General features: G+C 43.7%; 1 protein-coding gene across 2 annotated transcripts in view; it reads left to right on the top strand.

The window, feature by feature from the left end:
- LOC134568757 (rho GTPase-activating protein 9-like) overlaps positions 1-22126 on the top strand; it is a 71559-nt gene that overhangs the window by 26070 nt on the left and 23363 nt on the right. Inside the window, exons 8-14 of one of the 2 annotated variants that reach the window (XM_063427420.1) lie at positions 174-294; positions 3722-3841; positions 5457-5555; positions 7519-7596; positions 8861-8914; positions 12058-12192; positions 20156-20261. In XM_063427420.1, the coding sequence (XP_063283490.1) occupies positions 174-294; positions 3722-3841; positions 5457-5555; positions 7519-7596; positions 8861-8914; positions 12058-12192; positions 20156-20261 (713 nt within the window). The remainder of the gene's footprint in view (positions 1-173; positions 295-3721; positions 3842-5456; positions 5556-7518; positions 7597-8860; positions 8915-12057; positions 12193-20155; positions 20262-22126) is intronic. The other variant, XM_063427426.1, reaches the window with a different exon arrangement.

Genomic DNA, 22126 nt, shown 5'->3' with positions numbered 1-22126 from the left:
ATATAAACAAGAGCCGTACCCCAACGCGCTTTATGTAAGTGATAACATGATTTCCACTGCTTATATTTTAGATCTGTTTCTATGAAAAGTGCAATGAATGAGATTTCTTTCCTCCATGAACCCTAGATGGCATGTTTTGATGTAACTCTTTAAATGTTACTGCATTTTTTTAGGATCTGGAAAATCCACGTGATGACATCATTCTCCGGAGAACAGGCAGTGTGGAGGTTTTGGATGGGAGTGGTGGGGAAGAGGAGAGCCCTTTAAAATTGAAAGAGAGTAGAAAGTTCTCATGTGAGTATCGGAAAATATGTTGAGACTTCTATTTCCTACACCGTCTCTTATATGACAACAAATATTTAATAGCAGCACTTGTCAGCAGTGAAAGTTCACACTGGAAATTATAAGTCTCACTGTTGTGAGAATAAAATCAGCAGGGGTGGGCATAAACATAAATGAGATTTATGGGATGCTTTAAGGATTGTCTTCTGCAACAACTTCACTGTAACATACAATCTAATTAAGGCAAATAATATAGGATCCACAAAGCAAATCATTAATTGCTTCACTTTTTTCATTGTAAGCTTCATGCAGCTATTTCACTAGAAACACTGTTGAATGAATGTACCCATTAAATCAGGAGAATATGGCACATGGGCATTAGCCCTGGAATTTGTTCAGGATTAAATTGATGTGGGCAGTTGTGTGCTGGGGCCTAGTTACACCCCCTGGCACACATGACTTTCTCAGTTTCAAGCAGAAATGCTGCACATACTGTCTCCTACCACCACTTCTAAAATCAGTCATGTGGTTTGAATAACCCTTTAAGGCCAAAATAACCAAACTGGAAGCATTCTTCATGTGAGCCATGCTTTAATTTCTGCAACTTTGTCTCTAAGTTTGAAACACTCCAAAAACCATAACAGTTCGCAATATCATTTTCTTTGTGTACGGCAAAATTCAAATACCTAGGCATTTGGTTACCAAATGATCTATCCCTTCTCTACCACTTGAACTTCATCCCTATCTTCACTACTCTTCAGAAATACATGCACCACTGGTCAGACCTATACATTTCCTGGTTCGACCGCATCAATGCCGTGAAGATGAATGTCCTTCCGTGACACCTGTTATACCTGTTTCAACCTATACCGATAAGGGTTCCCCGGATATTCTTTCAGTCAATGACCACTGCCATCAGAAGATTGGTATGGAGCCAAAAGGCACCTAGGATCGGTAAATTCCTGCTGGAACTATCCAAAGCCTAGGGAGGCATTGGCCTCCCCACAATTATCGGCCATTACCACTTCGCCCATCTTCTCAGGGTGATAGACTGGCATGCTCACCCAACTACAAAAACATGGGTACACTCCAAGGGGATACAAGCTGCAGGCAAGATGCCATCTCTACTCTGGCACGGCAACCTAACACTTAGTTCCCTGCGAGCGGGCAACCCCTTAATTGACGCCACACTTAATGTCTAGTACTCCCTACATTACAAACAGCAACTGACCATGTACCTCAACCCCCTCACACCCGTCACCCACAACCCAGACCTGGGAGGGGGCCTATTCCCTTTTAGACCTACACACTTGCCACCAGACAGGCTGGTCATGCATATGCCAATGGTGTGATGGCACTCACCTCAAAGCCATGGCAGCTATGCTTCCTGACACCACCCCAACAGGACTAGACAGATTCACTACCACCAAACCAAGAGCTTCTATATGACCACCTCTTGCAAGCGTCTCTTACATAGGGACCTCACACAATTTGAGTCGCTATGTAATCCAGACAGCACACAGCCAGAGGCATATCCATGCTCTGCACAATACTATTAAGGGAAGATGACAGGCCACCCATAAGGTATACCACACAGTGTGGGAAAGAGAGACAGGTGAAACACTAACTGACCAAGAGTGGGATAAAATATAAATTTTCACACACAAGTGCTCCATCAGTTCAAAATACCAAGAAATAAACTATAAACTACTTTCCAATTGGTACAGAACCCCAGACACACTACATCGCATAAACACAGAAATTATAGATGACTGCTGGAGATGCTGTGTAAAAGTCAGCACCATGCTTCACATCTAGTGGACCTACCCGATTATAGCCCCTTTCTGGGCGATGGTGAACTCTAAGATCCGAGAGATCACGCTATCATGCTGCTAGACCACACAAAAATGACCCTTGAGACCTACAAAAAGTCCCAGACCAAACATTTACTGACAGCGGCAAAATCCCTCATTCCCATGCTTTGGAAGCAGACGGGTGCGCCATTCTTCCAGCAATAGGTAGACCAGGTGGGAGAGATTTACTTCATGGAATCATTCACCGCAGCCCTACTAGGTCATTCAGACAGTAGTGTGAAGACCCGGATCCTATGGCTGTTGTACATATCCACCAACATAACAAACAATTGAACCCCCACCCCTCCCCCTTTGTATTATCCCTTTCCTCTACTCTATTTACGAAAAAAAAAAATGTCTTTGTCTTGGTTGACCTGTTGAGTCACCCTCGTGACTATCAACATACCAGTTTTTGTAAAATAACATATTTTACCTTGTAGAACTACAGTAGTAGCACCAATGTTACTTGACGACTCAGACCATTGTAACGGAAACTGTTATATACTAAGTGCATGTTGAACATTCTGTGCTCAACTATCCTAACTGTTCACTGCTGTATCAATATACCTTGACTCCAATAAACAAAATAAAGATTGTCAACATCCATAACTACTTCAGCCCACTGTAGTGGTTATGATGCCAGGGGTGCCCTGGCACATGCCTAAAGAAATCTGTCAAATAACTTCAGAAAGGTTTGACAGCTTACATTGATCACTTGGCAGGAGCAGGTGGATGTCTTCATTGAGCTAAGCAGGCCAGATACAGGACCTCTCTCGTGCACACTCTGAGCCAATGAGCATAGCCTTGTATAACTCAATAGAGGTACATGGATGCTCCTTAAAGGATAGCTCAGTGGTTAATGTTCCAGCTGCATTGTTTCTTGTACCTGTTTAACATTTATAAAACAAATACAATGTGCCATTTGTTGGATTATATTAGCAGGGTTGATGGTTAAATTCACGGTAGTATTAAGCCAGTCGTTTAAGCTTTCCTAAATTAAAAAATACACCTCATTAAGTTGGATTTAATTAATTTAATTAAAACAATGTATTCTTGCTTAATTTAGTCATCTTATTTTTGTGAGGCAATTTGATATTCCATATGTGAACACATACAAATGCAGCAGAAAGACTGAAGAACACATATGTGCTTTAACAGCTTAATGGCATATTTGCCAGAACATAATGATCTAGTGGGATTTACCTAACAATTTGCGTAGATTTGTACACAGAATGCAAAAGTGAAACAGAGGCAGTGGAGCCAGTCTCTCGGAAAACCCCAAAACCCTTGTTTTTGCTCAAACCACTGAAAAAAGTTTTTTAAAAAAACAGTGTTTTAAACAAAAGACTCTTTGAAGCATAACCAGTACAATATGATGTAGTGGTTGTGGTCCTTAGAGTTTTACCTTAAGTTGGATTGACTTCAGATACCTAAGCAAAACTGTGAATTATGTGATTCCAGTTCCTTGTGTTATGCAAACTTCAGTTTTATGGTTTTGTTATCAGTAAACCACACACAAAGGTTCATAGTCTACCAATGTTTCCTTTACCTTTTAAGTGTCATATTTTTCCTTTAATTCCCTATAGTGTCTTGGGTGAGCTCCAGTGTTGGAGGAGCAGACAGGAAGAAGGTGAGGCAAAGGCTGAAGAAGCTTTTGGTGAGGAGACCACCCCTGCAGACCCTCCAGGAGAAAGGACTTATAAAAGGTGAATGAAAAGCAGAGCTTTTATAACCATCAAACTGGGTCCATGTCATGATGTAACCATGACTAGATTGGTAACACCATGGGATTTAGTCTGCCTCATATAAATTTTCATAGAAATGTTATTTTCAATTTTTTAAATTATGATACTATATTGCAGACTACAATTATTTGTTCCAAAAAAGTTAAAGCACCCCACCATTGGCTAGTGGACCACAGGTCCAGAGTCACCAATCCACACTTACTCAAATAACAAACTCCCCAACAGTGTATATCCAACTTTATTATAATAAATATTACATACTTGGGGAAGTAATGGCATATCTTAATAAAATAAAAATAACAAAATAGGAAAAAAACCTTCCTAACAAAGCTGCAATAAAAGACAATGTAACTTGTTGCAAATGTATTAAAACACAAATTAATAAATAAAAAACAGGCTCAAAAAAGGTCATCTGGAGGCAAAACCCATCTCTGCCAACTTTATAAGACTTCAGTATATTGTGATTGGTTGCATTACAAAACCAGCCCATCAAAGTGTTCTCCTAAGCAAGTCTCATTCCCAAAAGGTTTGCTCTGAAATGTATATACCGTAATAACAATACAAACCTCCTTTAAGAGTATTTCTGCAACAACTGCATCTTTTGAAGCCGGATGTTGGTGTTTGTAGAAAAAGATGGAAGGCCAGTAAAGCTATTGTGTGTCTTACTCCATCCAAAAGGAAGCGTACCCACCCAGAAAGGTGACGGGTCCGCCATGAAGGTGGTAGGTCCGCTGAAAAATAAGCAGGTCTCAAGCCCGCTAATGGTGGACCATACAGAGATCGCTGTTCCAGTGCTCTCTGAATGCCCTAAGCATATCACAAGCATGTCTAATGATGTGCACTCACTATGCTTTCTGGGGAAAGTTCTCTGAAAATTAAATACCAGGAAGCAATCAGGACAGCGGGATAAAACCCTGAAATAAGGACTGTTCAATCAAAATCAGTATCATTGGGAGCCCTAGGATTGTAACAGTGCCTGGCAGTGTGCTGAGGTTTTATACCCCTTTCAACATCCCAAAAGAGAGCATCAAACCACACCTCCTCCCTGTCGCGTCCATGACAGGTTACTTTCACTAAATGCTGTATGTGTACACTCAGAGTAACGATGGCTAGCAAATGGCAAAATGGTGTAATTTTTCAAAACTGCACTACAATTCTATTAATTCCCAAATCTGATTCAGAATATGTAATGATATTGGGAGTTGTACTTCAAAAGCAGCTACATATTATCAAGCAGAGTATATTCTAATTACTTTGTAGTATGCTCTTATTTAAATATATTTTTAAAAATTCATTTAATTTTCACATAGCATTTTATTGAGCATGGCATATAAAGGATATTAGCTCTTGTTGTTCCATGCATACATTCAGCATTGTTACATACCTTTGCCGCATTTCTCTTGCCAGAAAAGTTATTGTTTTTCTTTAACTTTTCTTTTATATGAAAGCTGCTTCAGTTCAGTATGGCACACTATTTTCATTCATGTGAAAAAGTACAGAATGAGTGCAAATGCAATGCACCCGTGCAGGGAGTGTATTCATTTTAGTTATACTACTGTTTTTCTCTTTTCTGCAGACCAAGTTTTTGGGTGCCGCCTGGATGCTCTCTGTCATCGTGAAAATAGCACAGTTCCAAAGTTTGTACGACTTTGCATAGAAGCTGTTAATGAGCGAGGTACTTTTTTTTAAATTAATTTTTCTCGCAGTGCGTAGAATATCATACAATCACACATATACATTTTTAGAAAAGTATAAATGGCAATACAGAGGTGTAGATATTGCATGAAATGTGCAAAAGACTGCACATGTGTGTATATATAGATAAAGATATCGAAAATACATTCGTTACACAATTGTATTGCATTAAACCAAAAGGTAGTAAGATATGCTATAAAATAGTACTGTAAAAGATACCAAAAGAGGAAATACCACTGGTTAGTTAGATGGGTTTTAGACGAAGAATCGGTTTAAAAAACAAACAAAACAAGCTAAAACCTATCAACTATCAAAGTGCATTGCAAAGCCAATATTATAACAGCCCAGCTGCGAGTAAGGCCTGTGGACCCCTCAACCAGTGCCTAGTGTAGGTGAGTTCCAGCTGCCACCTCCATCTGCCCAACTATGGAGACCTCTGTGCCTGGACCAAATCAGTCAACACCCTTTCATGTATTTCCTCATGGCATTGACTGGGGCTCGTCGCTGCGGTCCTGCAGGCCCCCTCACCCGGCAGCATGACATGTAGCCTTCCGTATCAGGTGAGTTATGTTGGGGATGAAGAGGCTTGTGTCTCTTCAGTTGGTGTGAAGTACAGCCTGCACAGAGGTCCAAACGTTGGGATGCTGCCTTCAGCCGCAGCAGCTTCATGCATCTTCTCCTCCTCCAGTCCCCTCTGGGAACATGCTAGTGGTGCGCATGAGACAGAGGCTGCACAGCAGTGCATTTCTGTTGGACTCCGACCCGGTTTGCAGGAATGGAGGGAAGTCTCCAATCCCGTAGCTGCGCCCAGAATTTCTCACAGATTCGCTCAAAGGAGTGGAGTGGCAGATCCATGTGGGTATATAACTGTGGGATGGTTGTAGGCTCCAAGCAAGGTACACAGTGTGGATGTTAGGCCAGAAGTCTTCAAAGTGTTGGTCAGCTGGAGATTGTATCGGGCTGACCACTGCAAGTCCTTGTGTGGACCGATATATCCCCGACTAGCCTAGGGGGAGGGAACAGGTCTCAAGAGCTCCAAGTCAAAGCTGAAGATCGCTGCTTCCTAATCATCAACTGAAACATCAGGCTGCAGGAAGGTCAAACATGGGCCGTGTCCACCAGCTACAGGTTTAACCAATTGGCAAAGTGGTACTTAAGTATAGGGACACAATTTAGCTAACAACAACAAAGTCCCATTTGAGGCTATAAAAGTAAATATCCCAGAGGAGCTTCAGCTCCATGCGACCATCTCCGTTGGCAGTCAGGCCCTACCCACAAGCGAAGTACTTTTTTGATGGCATTTGTTTTATTGGATTATTTACAAATTGTATTATTGTAGGGCTACATCAAGATTACTGGTACTCTTATGTTCTGGTATTTTGAGGGTGATTTTTAATATGATTTTGATAAACCTATCTTGTATTCATTGGGGGCAGATAACATAAAGCGCACAAGTGGGATCAGAGATTGTGAACTATTCTCTTACAAATACTTTCTGAGATTTTTGATAGTCTGTGGCTAAATATCATTATAAATTCCAACTCACTCACCAACTTCCTCAAACTGTGTCAAACAGCTGAGCTTATAATCAGGAGACTAATATTTCTAAACTATACAGTTTATATTTTTTGATCAACTAATGAGTGCTGACTGACTGTAATCCCTTTCTTTAAATTTAGAGATTGGGCCTGCATGTGATCTATGTGGAAACAAGAATCATGTAGAGTTGCCCTGGGCAGTAGTCAGTAGGGACTCGAGCATGCTTTACAACAATAGATACTTTGTCCCAATATTCTCTGATGTTGCAACAATCTTAAGGAAATGACTGCAACATATGGATGTAGAGTACTACAATGGGAGAAATCATAGTTTAGAACATTACACTTTATTATTGTGAATACTGTTAAACAACTAGGAAGGTCATTTATATTTGTGTCTCCTAGGACTGGATGCTGATGGGATTTATAGAGTAAATGGAAACTTGTCCACCATACAGAAACTGAGATTTGTCGTAGATCGAGGTAAGACACATTTAGCTTTTATCTTTATCATGTACACATCCATCAAAAATCAGATTGTCATAGTATTTGTAAACAGATGAATGGAAATCTATTAACTTGTGCATTTGGGGCTAATATCTCAAATTTAAACATTAAGTTTCCATCCCAGCTGTGTACTCGATTGATCTTTTTTCTATTCTCATCCCCCATGATAACACACCATTTAAAAAAACAAAACATACCATTTTTGTACCATTCTTGTTCTACCATGCACCCATTATGATTGGTTTGGCAGCATGAGGGTTAGTAATCTTCCAGTTTAAGGATTGAATTTTGCACATATAGAAAGAGAATGATCACCAGCAATTTTTCAATAATGATCTGATCTGATTTATTTTACACCAGTATTCCTGCTCGTTTTAGTGCAATTTAGAAATAATCTTCATAAATACACAGTAATAACAATACGTATTAAATATTAAAAGAAGAACATGGTTTCAGGAAGTATTAATTTACAGAGAAGGTAGTGGACGCATGGAATAGCCTTTCAGCTGAAGTGGTAGAGATTAACACAGTGAGGGAGTTTAAGCATGCGTGGGATAGGCATAAGGCTATCTTAGTTATAAGATAAGGCCAGGGACCTATTAAAGTATTTAAAATATTGGACAGACTAGATGGACCGAATGGTCCTTATCAGCCATCACATTCTATGTTTCTATATTTCTAATATTTCCCTGCTTCTAACAGCAAGCAGGATGACTGGCTATGTCCATTGTATTACAGCAACAATTCTAAATCGCATCGAAAATAGCAGCTGTATAGGAAGATATTTCTGCCCGTGTTTTTCAGGAAGTTAAACATTGTAAGCAGTGCCAAGCATATTCACTTATTTAAATTTTCAATAAAAGACAAGGATCTACATTTATTTGGATTCAAGTTGCTATTTATTCCTTCAATGTACCTAAGCCATTTATGTAGGACGGATGTAGGATTAGAGGAGAGATGGGTTATTCCAAAAGGTATTCCAATTAGGCGCATTATATGTCTATCTGTTCTTGGAATTGGTAATTACACAGTATTTCTTCAATGTAAGTGCATATTGAGTGTCTCTTCAAATCATTTCTGCTGCAGGGAACAGCAGAATTGATATTCCATTGAGTCAAATAGAAATCTTATACATTACTAGTTTTCAGAATTCTGCTACTCTATGGACACATGAACCTGCTCCAAATTCTGTCCTACTCCTAACCTTTAATCAACCACTAGACTACCTGTTATCTTACAGAGAGGGCAGTAACAACGGACGGACGATACCTATTTCCGGAGCAGCTGTCCCAAGGTAGCCAATGAGCTTTGCCCCCTTTGTGTTTTGGCTACAAAAACCATGTATGTCCCAGCTGATGCTCCCCAGTAACCTATTTTGCTGCCTTGCCTTTACCAGCTCCATGTATATCTATCATCAATGCCACCTTGTTGCTTTTAACTTTCTTTAGAAACCTAACACAAAATTTAGTATTTATGTATTTGTGTGCTATTGGCCTTATTCTGTTGTTTGCTTAAAGCACTGAGAATTACTGGATTTTCTGTAATGTGTTTTTGCTTTTAGTTTTCTTTACACACCATTGGTAAGTCGTAAGAAATGGGAGACTATTACTTCCAAAACAGGTTGGAGGGAAGCGCACTGACTCTCAGGATCCCCACCAAGTATCAGCTACATTTATTAAAATTTAGAAAACAAGTATCGTGGACATGAATAAAATGGATATTGTCTTTTAAGATCAAACAATATCATTTCAAATGAGAGAAAATGAGAAAATAATGGAAGGCGGAAAAATGGAAACATGAAAAGGAAATGTATTTTAAATACAGTAGACATGCATATTAAGGGGTACTCTAGGCACCAGTGCAACTTTAAAGCATTTGACCTGTATTTTATGCATGATCAAATCTTTATTAGCCTTTTTTTTTTTTTTTTTTTTGAGATTTGAGTATGCAATAAAGCATACAGCATATTAATAAGCTTAGAGCCTATTAAGGAGTCTTGACAAAGACCTCATAGTAGGTTGAAACGTTGCTTTTTTGTTTTTTTAAAACTGCCTGCGTCTTTAACACCTTGAGTGCCTGAAGAATTTCTTTCATTGTATTAATGAGTCTAAAACCTATTAAAGTTTTATTGGTGCCCGGAGCGTAATTTAAAGGGACACTTTGGGCACTAAAAACATTATTGCTTAATATAGTGGTTGTGGGGCACAGGGGATGATTGTCCCTGCAGGCTCAGCAGTGTTAACACTATCTTTTCTAAGAAAAGGTGGGCTTCATGGTTGCCGTCCTGCAAAGATTGCAGCACTGACGTTCGGCATCTCAATGAGAAGATGCTGACTGTCTCAGCATGGTAATTGCCGCGCATGGCTACTACCTTCCCAATGGGTAATAGCCATGCGCGGTGGGTGAGGGCCCTGAATCTGATAAGATGGTATAACATTCTAGCCTTAGGAAAACTTTGTATTTCTAATGCCACAGTGATCTGTTAAGAAGCTTAGCTTAAATACTTTGATTTGTTTTATAGTCAAAATGATTCGTTAAAAGTAGAATTTTTAGATAAATTTAGCAAAATTAAAGCAACTGAATTAAAGCCGAGTTGGGGAAAATCTCGTACTGAGTGAGCTGGGAATTTTCATTCAACCTAGGCTATTTTTTATCTTAAATTTGCAAGATGTTTTCAATTTGAGGTAGCAAACTGTTTAGTAAATACGGCAGTTATAGTTGCTAAAGTACTGTATTGTATTGCACAATGTTATACAGAGTGAAGCGTAGCATTAAACGGAAATCACAATGCAATAATTTTTTGCAATGCTGATGAGAATGTTTACAAACATACAAGGTAGGGCAAGTTAAGAGGGCTATTTCACATACGGATCCAGGGCAAGTACTCCTCCCCAGATACGGAGCTGGATTTATCATCCTTGTTGACCCATGGTCAGTTTCCTCAATGAACCCCTTCCCCCATTCATATATACAAAATGTTTGGTGTATGTGACTGAATGAGTGAATGTGACTAGTTTGGGGTATGATTGGATGGCTTATGTGACTAGTTTGGGGTATGAATGGATGGTGAATGTGGCTAAGTAAGTGAATGGGTAAGTGAACAGGGAGCTGTAAGCTGGGTGAGGGAATGGGGGCTGCAGGTTATGTCTGAGGGATGGTATCTGTAGGGTGAGAGGGGCAAATAGGGGCTGTTAGGTATGTTTGGAGTATGGGGGCTGTATGGTGTGGTGGATGGGATCTGCAGGGTGGGGGGGCAGATAGGGGCTTTTAGGTATGTTTGGGGGATGGGAGTTGTAGGGTGTGGTGGTAGATAGGGGCTGTTAGGTATGTTTGAGGGATGGAGGCTGTAGGGTGTGGTGGATGGGATCCATAGGGTGGGGAGGCAGCTATGGGCTGTTAGGTGTGTTTGGGGGATGGGATCTTTATGGTGGGTAGCAGATAGGGGCTGTTAGGTATGTTTGGGTGATTGGGGCTGTAAGGTGTGGTGGATGGGATCTGTAGGGTGGGGGGTGGATAGGGGCTGTTAGGTATGTTTGGGGGATGGGAGCTGTAAGGTGTGGTGAATGGTATCTGTAGGGTGAGAAGAAATAGAGGCTGTTAGGTATGCTTGGGGGGTGGATGCTGTAGGGTGTTTGAGGAATAGAGTCTGTAGGGTAGGTCTGGGGAAAGAGGCTGTTATGTGTGTGTGTTGGCTGAAATGTGAATGTTTTGTGAGAGAGGGATAGTGGTTGTAGTGTTTGTGTGCAGGGGGATAGGGGCTATAGTGTGTGTCTGGGAGAGGAAGGGACTGTTGTGTGAGGGTTGGAGGAAATGGGGCTGTTGTATGTGTTGGGGGTGATATTAACTAATGTGTGTGTTGGTAGAATAGGGACTGTTCAGTGCACCGGGTGGGGTACATATAAAAAACATATATAGTTTTAAAATTATGTTTACCCACCTACCCCTTGCATACCTTGGGCCAGGGAGGGAGGGAGGGAAACAGATCCTTGGTGATCCAGTGGGTGCATCCTTTGGTCTGCACCTTCGACTGGTGCAGACAATTTCTATTACCCCTTCTGGTGGAGCATTGTCGTGGTAACACGTGACAACTGCCCCAGTACCAATACATGTGGTCTGAAAAAAGCTCACTGCCCCCCCCCCCCTGCATGAATAAATAAATGAATGAATGAATTCAACAAAGATATACCGTAGTTCATAACACGCAGTAAACCGTTGCTTGCTGACAATCGAACTGTCTATTGTTTATATAAGGGAGATAAGTAAATAAATCAACAGAGTGAAAGAGAAACCTGCTAGTGACTAATGAATGTGATATATGATATTTGGACAGTTACGAGGCACAGAAATATACGTCCATTCTTCAATATGTCAAAGCTGAGCTATGCAATGTTTATAAACTTTTTTTTCATATATTTATTTTATTCTCGGTAAACACAGAAGAAAAATTGGACCTGGCCAGCAGTGAGTGGGAAGACATTCATGTCATCACTGGTGCCCTGAAAATGTTTTTCCGTGAGCTACCTGAGCCTCTCATCCCATTTAACATGTTCGACGAGTTTGTAGCTTCTATCCGTAAGTAGACATGCCTATCCAACAAACAGAGGAGATCAGTGGTGCATAAAATGGAACATGAGTTAGATCAAGGGTAGTCAACCTGGTCCGTAGGTTTGGGATTTTTGTCGGGGCAGTGGTGGGTTCTGCACAGGGCCGGATTAAGAGCCCAGTGGGCCTGGTGCTGATAATTATGATGGGCCTAATTACAAAATCTTATTGACCCAAAACACTAAAACAGTCCTACCTCCTAAGCGTCATGTATCTGATGGAGATGGTGCTGGAGGGAAACTCATAGGATGCAGCTTTGAAAAAACACATACCCTTTGCTAATCTCACGCTTTCATCTTTCAAGTAAACCCATACCCCCTAACAGCAGTGTCCAGTAAAGCAGGAAGTCTATGGATGCGGTAAAAGGGTGGGCCACTGACACAAATCACATAACCAGAATGTCCGAAAGGGCGAACATACACAAAAAGGGTGCATGTCTGTGTCCCCATGTCTCCCAGTCCCTTAGTGTCTGTCACTAGGACACTAGGGGACATTGAGAGACATTGGGACACTGGGAGACATGGGGACACAGATACTAGGGAACACTGGGAGACCTGGGGACACTGAGACTCTTGGGGACACTGGGAGACATGGGGACACAGGGTGATAGACACGAGGGGACACTGGGAGACATGGGGCACTGAGACACTGTGATATATGTAGGGGGCACTGGAGACTTGATAAAGACCTGGGCACAGGTCAAAATGTTGCAGTGTCCAATTCACCTGCCTAAAGCTATCACAGTGAGTGCCTGAGATTTTTTTATTTTATACTAGGGGACACTGAGACACTACGGGCACTGAGAGACATCGGGCACTGAGACACTCTGATACATAGGGGACACTGATACCTAGGGGACATTGGAGACTTGATAAAGACCTGGGTAAAGGTCGAAACGTTGCGGTGTCCAATAAACCTGCCTAAATCTATTACAGTGAGTGCCTGAGATTTTTTCTTTTATACTAGGGGACATTGGGGGACTAGGGGAGACTAGGAAACACTAGGGACACTGGCACACTACAGACACTGAGAGACACCAGGGACACATGGGGATACTGAGATACTAGGGACACTGGCTGGGAGATGTGGGGACACTGGGAGTGCCCCATGTCTCCTAGGCAGGGCCGGACTGGGATAAATATTCGGCCCGGGCATTTTCTTTATCACAGCGGCCCACTAAGAAGGGGCGGTGCAGAGAGGGTGTGTTTTGTCGTCACTAACGACAAACACGCCCCCTTCTCAAAGTGCAGGCCAGGGCAGACTATGCGCAGAGCTCTGCTAAAGAGCTCTAGCATGAGAAAAAAGCCCTGTATTTGTTCTGCACAGTGCAAGCAAATTTAATAACATGCTTGCACTGTGTTTCCTTGCAACTTGTCTCTGGTGTCTCTATAAATGGATACCAGGAGACAAAAATGCCAGGAAAGAGTATCGTGCTGTGTTTGGAGCCTGCTTGTGGGAGTGTGTGTGTGTGTGTGTATAGAGTGAGCTAATTGTGGTGTGGTATTGTGTAATAAGGTCGGTTTTAGTCGTGTTGTGTTTGTGGTGTAATGTAATGCATATGTGGCTAGGGTCTGTAAAGAATGTGTGTATAGGGGATGTAGCAAGTGTGTGCATACAGGCTATAGTGTGTGTGTGTGTGTGTATATGTGATGTAGTGTTTGTAGAGAGTGTGTGTTTAGGGGTGTAGTATGTGTTTGCTTACAAGGAATCTAGTGTGTGTATAGGGTATCCAGAGTGTGTATGTCAGGAATGTAGTGTGTGTGTGCATATGTATATATATATATATATATATATATATATATATATATATATATATATATTTGGAAGTATTGTGTATGTGTGTGGTGCAGTGTGTTGGGGAGGTTCGGTGTGTATGTGAGGGGTGCAGTATGTGTGTATGATGGATGCTGTGTGTGATGTGTGTGAGGGTGCTGTGTATGATGTGTGTGAGAGTGCTGTGTATGATGTGTTTTGTGATAGTGCTGAGTGTGATGTGTGTGAGAGTGCTGAGTGTGATAGTGCTGTGGATGATGTGTGTGAGTGCTGAGGGTGATGTGTGTGAGGGTGCTGTGTGTGAGAGTGCCGAGTGTGATAGTGCTGTGGATGATGTGTGAGAGTGCTGTGTGTGATGTGTGTGAGAGTGGCGAGTGTGATAGTGCTGTGGATGATGTGTGAGAGTGCTGTGTGTGATGTGTGTGAGAGTGCTGTGTATGATGTGTTTTGTGATAGTGCTGAGTGTGATGTGTGTGTGAGTCCTAAATGTGATGTGTGTGAGTGCTGTGTGTGAGAGTGCCGAGTGTGATAGTGCTGTGGATGATGTGCGTGAGTGCTGAGTGTGATGTGTGTGAGAGTGCTGTGTATGATGTGTTTTGTGATAGTGCTGAGTGTGATGGGTGTGAGAGTTCTGTGTGTGATGGGTGTGAGAGTGCTGTGTGTGATGGGAGTGAGAGTGCTGTGTGTGATGGGAGTGAGAGTGCTGTGTGTGATGGGAGTGAGAGTGCTGTGTGTGATAGTGATGTGTGTGCTGTGTGTGAATGTTAGAAGGGATTGAGTGTTGGGGGGGTAAAATAAAATAAAAGAGTATGCATTATGTCCCCCCCTCCCTTCTTACCTTTAGCCTGGGAGGGGGGGACCGGCATGCTGGTGAGTGGGAGGGGGGGACCGGCACTCCGACACCATCCCTGGTGGTCCAGTGGTGAGTGAACTCTAGCCTGAGGGCTAGAGTTCACTCTCGCGAGATCCGGTCGTTGCCATGGCAACGCGCCGATCTCGCGAGAGGAACCCGGCGGAGCTGCAAGATAGAGCTCCGCCGGGTCCTCTACCTCCCTCCCCAGCCGCATGTCTCTCCAAGGGGGCCGGTGAGGGAGATCTCTGATCTCCTCACCGGCCCTTCATTGAAAACAGCGGGGCCGGCGCTCGGATAGTGCCGGCCCTGCATAGACCGGCAGGGGAGATCCTGGGACCTTCCCCTGCCGGCCTCGGCCCATGGCCACCGCGGCCCACCGGGCATTTGCCCGGTGTGCCCGATGGCCAGTCCGGGCCTGCTCCTAGGTCTCAAAGTCGCCCAGTGTCCCCATGTCTCCCTGTGTCCCCCAGTGTTTCCATGTCTCTCATTGTCCCCTAGTGTCTCAGTGTCCCCCAGTGTCCCCTAATGTTTGTATCCCCATGTCTTCCAGTGTCCCTTAGAGTCTGTGTCCCCATGTCTCCCAATGTCCCAATGTCACTAGGACACTAGGGGACACATGGTAACACTGGCAGACATGGGTCCACTGAGACACTAGGGACAGTGGCTGGGAGACATGGGGACACAGACTAGTGGCCACCGCGAGACATGGGGCCACTGTGTCCCTAGTGTCTCAGGGTCTCCATGTTCCCCAGTGTCCCAATGTCTCAGCATCCCCATGTCTCTGAGCTGCTGTCTGGACTCTCTGTGCAGAGCTGCTCCCCCATGGATCAGTGAGTAGAGAGAGGCAGGGAGGGAGATGCCGTAACTTCTTATCACTGCCTCTATCCACACAAACAGCGACCCCTACTGGCCGGCGCTGGTACTGCAGAATAATCTCTGTTTATACTGAGACAGACATTTGTATTGCCGGTATTACTGCAATACCGGCACCGGCTAGGCAGCCTCAATTACCTGAGAAATACTTCTGAGAAATACCTGGCAACCCTAAGAAATACATGAGAAATACCTGGCAACCCTATGCGTAGTGTGTAAAAAAAAAAAAAATGTAAAAAAAAAAAAAATAATAATATTTTTTTTTTTTTTTTTAAATCAATGGGCCTATTCCATAGGCCTGGGCCTGGAGCTGCAGCTCCATCAGCCCCTATGTTAATCCGGCCCTGGTTCTGCATAAAATGCCCAGTGGGCCTCAATCAGGGCCGGACTGGGGATTCCAAAACAGCCCATGAAAAAAAATCTATGCCAGCCCCATAAGTCATTGCGCCATATATTGTCGCATGTAATATGTAAGGCTATGTCTTGCCACCCTAGATGATTGATTATATAATATATATATATATATATATATATATATTGCTTTTTCCAATATAAAATATTGGTCCTGATGATCTCAGCCATAGAGGCAGGGCCAGTTGAGGGGAGACCAGCACGACGTGTGGAAAAAAAAAAGGTGAGCAAAAACACACATACACACACACATAGCATGACAGACACACACCATGACACAGACAGACCGTGACACAGACACACACACACACACCGTGACACACACATACACACCATAACACAGAAAGACCGTGACACAAACACACATTACATGACACAATGCAGACACACACCACGACACAGAGAGACCGTGACACAGACACACACACACACCGTGACACAGACACACACACACACCGTGACACAGACAGACACACACACACACACATTACATGACACAGACAGACACACACACATTCCATGACAAACACACACACCGTGACACAGACACACACCCCATGACAGACAGAGACACACACACACCATGACACAGAGAGACACACACCATGACACAGAGACACACACACACACCCCATGACACAGACAGACACACCATGACAGACAGAGACACACACACCATGACACAGACAGAGACACACAATGACACAGACAGAGACACACAATGACACAGACAGACACACACACACACCATGACAGACAGAGACAGACACACACAATGACACAGACACACACAATGACACACACACACACAATGACACACACACACACACAATGACACACACACACACAATGACACAGGCAGACACACACACACACCATGACACACACACATACACTCACACTGACACACATCATTTTTACCTTTGTGCTGGCGGCCGCATGGGGAGCTCAGTTTGATGGTGGCTGCATGGGGGAGCTGGCTCTTCTGGCGGCCGCAGAGGGAGCCGTTCTGGCGGCCGCTGGCTGGGGGAGCCCTTCTGGCGGGCGCTGGGGAAGCAGGCTGTTCTGTCTCTGCGCCCCTGCCCTAGCGCAGCTTAATGAGACCGCGGCCGGAATATGACGTCATATTCCGGCCTCGGTCTCATTAAGCTGCGCGCTGGGGTGGGGGAGCAGAGACAGAACAGCCTGCTTCCCCAGCGGCCGCCAGAAGGGCTCCCCCAGCCAGCGGCCGCCAAAAGGGCTCCCCCAGCCAGCGGCCGCAGGTCAGCCAGCTGCCTGCCCGGCCCCAGATGCCAGCGGCCCACCGGGAAATTTCCCGGTATCACGGTGGGCCAGTCCGGCCCTGGCCTCAATGGCCGTGGAACAAGGTCGGCAGGGAAGATCCTTTCATCTCCCCTGCTGCCCCATGCAGAGACAGCCTTGCTGTAAGCCAAGCATGTCAAACTCAAAGGCTAGCACGGGCCACATAAACAAGGTTTAAGCATCCCCCTCTACTAAACCCCAGTCCTCCCTTTTGTACTAAATCCCAGTCCTTCCCTCTGTAATAAATCCCAGACCCCCCTCTGTACTAAATCCCATTCCCCACCTCTGTACTAAATCCCATTCCCCACCTCTGTACTAAATCCCATTCCCCACCTCTGTACTAAATCCCATTCCCCCCTCTATACTAAATTACAGCACCCCCCCTCTACTAAACCCCAGCCCTTGTTTAACCCCTTAAGGACCAAACTTCTGGAATAAAAGGGAATCATGACATGTCACACATGTCATGTGTCCTTAAGGGGTTAAAAAAAACCAAAAAACAATATTAGCCAACAATCAGAATCCACTCACATTGCCGCTGCCAGTATGCGCCTCCGGAGTCCAGCCTCTGGTATACCCCCAATGGCGCCATCCACGTCCTGTGCCAAACAGATCCTCCTGCTACTCCTTGAAAACCTGTGAAAGTGGAGCACGTTGACGTCACGTCACAATGTGACGTGGCGTTGCGTGCCTCCGTGCACCTCCAGGTCCTCCACTGTCCAGCCGCGGCCATCGCAACATTGACCAACACACACTGACAGACACACACTGACAGACACACATTTACTGACAGACACACACACACTCTCTGACAGATACACACACACACACACACTCTGGCAGACACGCACTCTCTGACAGACACACACTCACTGACAGACAGACAGACAGACACACAGACTCTGACATACACACACACACACTGACAGACACACACAAACACACACACACTGACAGACACACACACACACTCTCTGACAGACACACACTCTCTGACAGACACACTCTCTGACAGACACACACTCACCCTGACAGACACACACACACTGACAGACAGACAGACAGACACACACATTTACACATTCTTGCACACACTCACATCATTTTATTTATTGCTCCCTACCTTTGGGAGCTGGTGTTGGGCCTCTCCCTGATCTTCTCTTGGGAGCTCAGTTTTCCTGCTTCCTCACGTGTGCAGTTTAGTGATACCGGGTGCCGGAATGACGTCTTATTCCGGCACCCGGCATCACTACAGTGGGTGTGTGTGAGGAAGCAGTGAGGAGCAGAAAGACTGAGCTCCCTCACTGCCACCAAGACCCTCTCCTCTCTGGCTGGGTAGTTTTGGCAGAGCACCTGCAATGTGGGGAGAGCAGGTGCCTACACCACTTTAGTAAGCATGGCAAACTCACGACTCACCGAGTTTGACATGCTTGCTGTAAGCCCTCTTGGGCTGGTAAGGAGATCAAAGATCTCCCTCACCGGCCCGCTTGCACTTAGTTCCAGCAGGGGAAGGGAAGGGCATGGCAACGCTCAGATACAGTGCTGGGCTCGCAGGAGGATAGGAGAATCACATTTTACCTAGTAAAAGGTAAGAAGAAGGGAGGGGGAGACATTAAGATAGATTTTCACATCTCACCCACCTTCACACAGCATAGACCCTATGCACCCTTCAGACACACACACACACACTGGCCCCCTCACACACACACAGACTGCCCCCTCACACACACACAACCAGACTACCCCCGCACACAAATATACTGCCCCCCTCGCACACGCACACACTGCCCCCTCACACACGCACACACTGCCCCCTCGCACACGCACACACTGCCCCCTCGCACACAGCATCTCACAGACACACATAGAAAAATATATATATACATTTAAGTATATATTAAAAAGAAAACAAAAAAACCCTCCTTTTATAAAATAAATAAATTTAAAAAATTGCACTTGCGCTTTAAAATTAGTTACTGCCACACTGGTGGGCGGTAAGGAAATGTTACCATCAACAAAGATACAAAAGTGGGCAGTAGGTATTAAAAGTTTGACTACCGTTGTTTTAGATAAATACAATAAATATAAACTGTGTCTTCACTAGGTCTTATCCATTGAGATCACACTCTCCTGTATGAGTTATAAATGTCAATCAAATCAAATGCTTTGTTGATTGGTGCAATTTGTGTTTCAAGATGTACATTGAACCTGACTCAAAGCATAGGCTTCAAATTATTAAGATTACCACAAGATTCTGTAAGAAAATCTTTCCTAATGATTTATCCACAAAAATTCCCATAGACATTCCATAGATAAATCCTTCGGAAAGTTTTCTAACAGTTTTGACTCATTTGTAAAGTTTATTTAAATAAGGCCAATTGTTTAGGATAAACTTTAAAAATGATTTAATATTCTGAAAACTATTTTAATATTTTCACATTTTTTAATTTTTTAAATTAATTTGATATTAACATTTTGGAAAAAAAAATATATATAAATATATATATATATATATATATATATATATATATAGAAAAAGTTTATCAAAATATTTTAAATCAAGACCATAGTTAAAGAAATCATTTTATTTTTGTGACTTGTGATAGCAAAGCATGTTAACATTTCCCAACAGGAAATTTGACCTTTCCCATATGACTGATTTTGTGAGTAAAGTAAAATAACTTTTCAGTAAAGCTGACATTCTTTTTTATTTCTGCACAGAAATTTCTGACACCGAGGAGAGATCAGAGACCATCAAAGAACTGGTGAGAAATCTTCCAGAACCTAACTACGACACCTTGAAATATGTGATCTGCCATCTGAAGAGGTAAGGACTTGGATGAAAAGACTACATCCTTTTCTACTTGATGTATGCTGTACATTTCGAATTAAAGGCAATGTCATACAAATTGTATAAACTATCTCCAAAATAATATTTTGTTATCTGTTGATGGAAATGTCTATGTTGAATTGAGTTTAACGTGGTGACATCACCCTCAGTGTGAGGGGTGCTGTGTGACTGAGAGGGGTACTGTGTGTGTGTGAGGGGTGTTGTGTGTGAGTGTGAGGGGTGCTATGTGAGGAGTGCTCTGTGTGTAGGGGGGAGGAGGGTGCATTGGGAAAATATTTTTTGTTTTGTTTTTTATTTATTTTTTAAATAATTAAAAAAAAAAGCTTCATGTGCCCCCACCCTTTTTCTTACCTTTGGTGGGAGGGGGGACACTGCCAACCCTGGTGGTCCGGTGGTGAGTAATGATCTACAGTCTGCAGCTCCTCTGGCTGCAGGTTGTCTTCACTCCTCCCGCAAGCAGAATGCTGTGTCAGAGCATTGCCACGGCAACTCACAGCAACGCTCAGACCAGCATGCTCGTGGGAGAAACTGCCTCCCAGGTTCTCCCTCCCTCCTGGTCACTAACGAAGGGCCTTTGGGCCAGTGAGGGAGATCTTTGATCCAAACCAAGCGAGCAGGGCCGGCTCTCCGTGGGTCGGCAGGGGAGATCAAAGGATTTCCTCTGTCGGCCTGGTACATGGGGCAACGCTGTGGGGCCCCCATGCTTGTGGGGACCCTGGGCAACTGCCCAGCGTGCCCATGCAGAAGGACGGCCCTGCATACAGACACACATGCAGTCATACAGAGACATACAGACACAGTCATACACAGTTATAAAGGGTTTTCAGTCATACAGAGACATACAGACACATGCATACAGAGAGATACAGACACATTCATACATACAGTCACAATGATGTACTTCTCAGTCCTGTGAAATCAAGTCCCTGGGGAGCATGCTGTCAGGCTCTGTGAAGCCCCAATCCTTCAGCCCAGCCCTATCACAGCTGTGCTGTTAGTTACACAGGGAGCAGGGATGTGATTTGTGACATGATTCACCTCCACACAGCCTCTGGCATGCACCAGAGTAAAAAGCTGTGCTTGACAGAGCTGCTGCTTGCAAGGACACGCTACATAGAAGAAGGGAACGCACAGCCGGTCACCTGGCCTTTGTGCCCCAGGGCCAGTGTGCCCTAAGGCAGTCACTAGTGTTGCGAGCCCTGGGACTGTGGTCTGTTTTTGAGCAAACTTGATCTGCCTTGTACACTCCTGCATATATGACAACTCTTTTGATTGATCTTTATGTTCTACTTACCAGCACTTGCCGTTTAGTTTGACATACAATGACTTTGAAATATGGCGCACTACTCAGATAGCAGAGTCCATCCTTCCAAGATAAAGCCTCCATGTTGGATTTTACATTACTTTTTTTCCTCCTGTTGTGCTGGCAACATGCAAAAAGAATATATTACAGTTGCAAGAAAAATTATGTGTATCCTTTGGAATGATATGGATTTCTGCACAAATTGGTCATAAAATGTGATCTGATCATCTAAGTCACAACAATAGACAATTACAGTCTGCTTAAACTAATAACACACAAAGAATTAAATGTTGCCATGTTTTTATTGAACACACCATGTAAACATTCACAGTGCAGATGGAAAAGGTATGCGAACCCTTGGATTTAATAACTGGTTGAACCTCCTTTGGCAGCAATAACTTCAACCAAACGTTTCCTGTAGTTGCAGATCAGACGTGCACAACGGTCAGTAGTAATTCTTGACCATTCCTCTTTACAGAACTGTTTCAGTTCAGCAATATTCTTGGGATGTCTGGTGTGAATCGCTTTCTTGAGGTCA

This window comes from Pelobates fuscus, chromosome 1 (assembly GCF_036172605.1).
Source record: "Pelobates fuscus isolate aPelFus1 chromosome 1, aPelFus1.pri, whole genome shotgun sequence".
Classification (NCBI taxonomy): Eukaryota; Metazoa; Chordata; class Amphibia; order Anura; family Pelobatidae; genus Pelobates; species Pelobates fuscus.
This window is presented reverse-complemented; position numbering and strand designations above follow the sequence as displayed.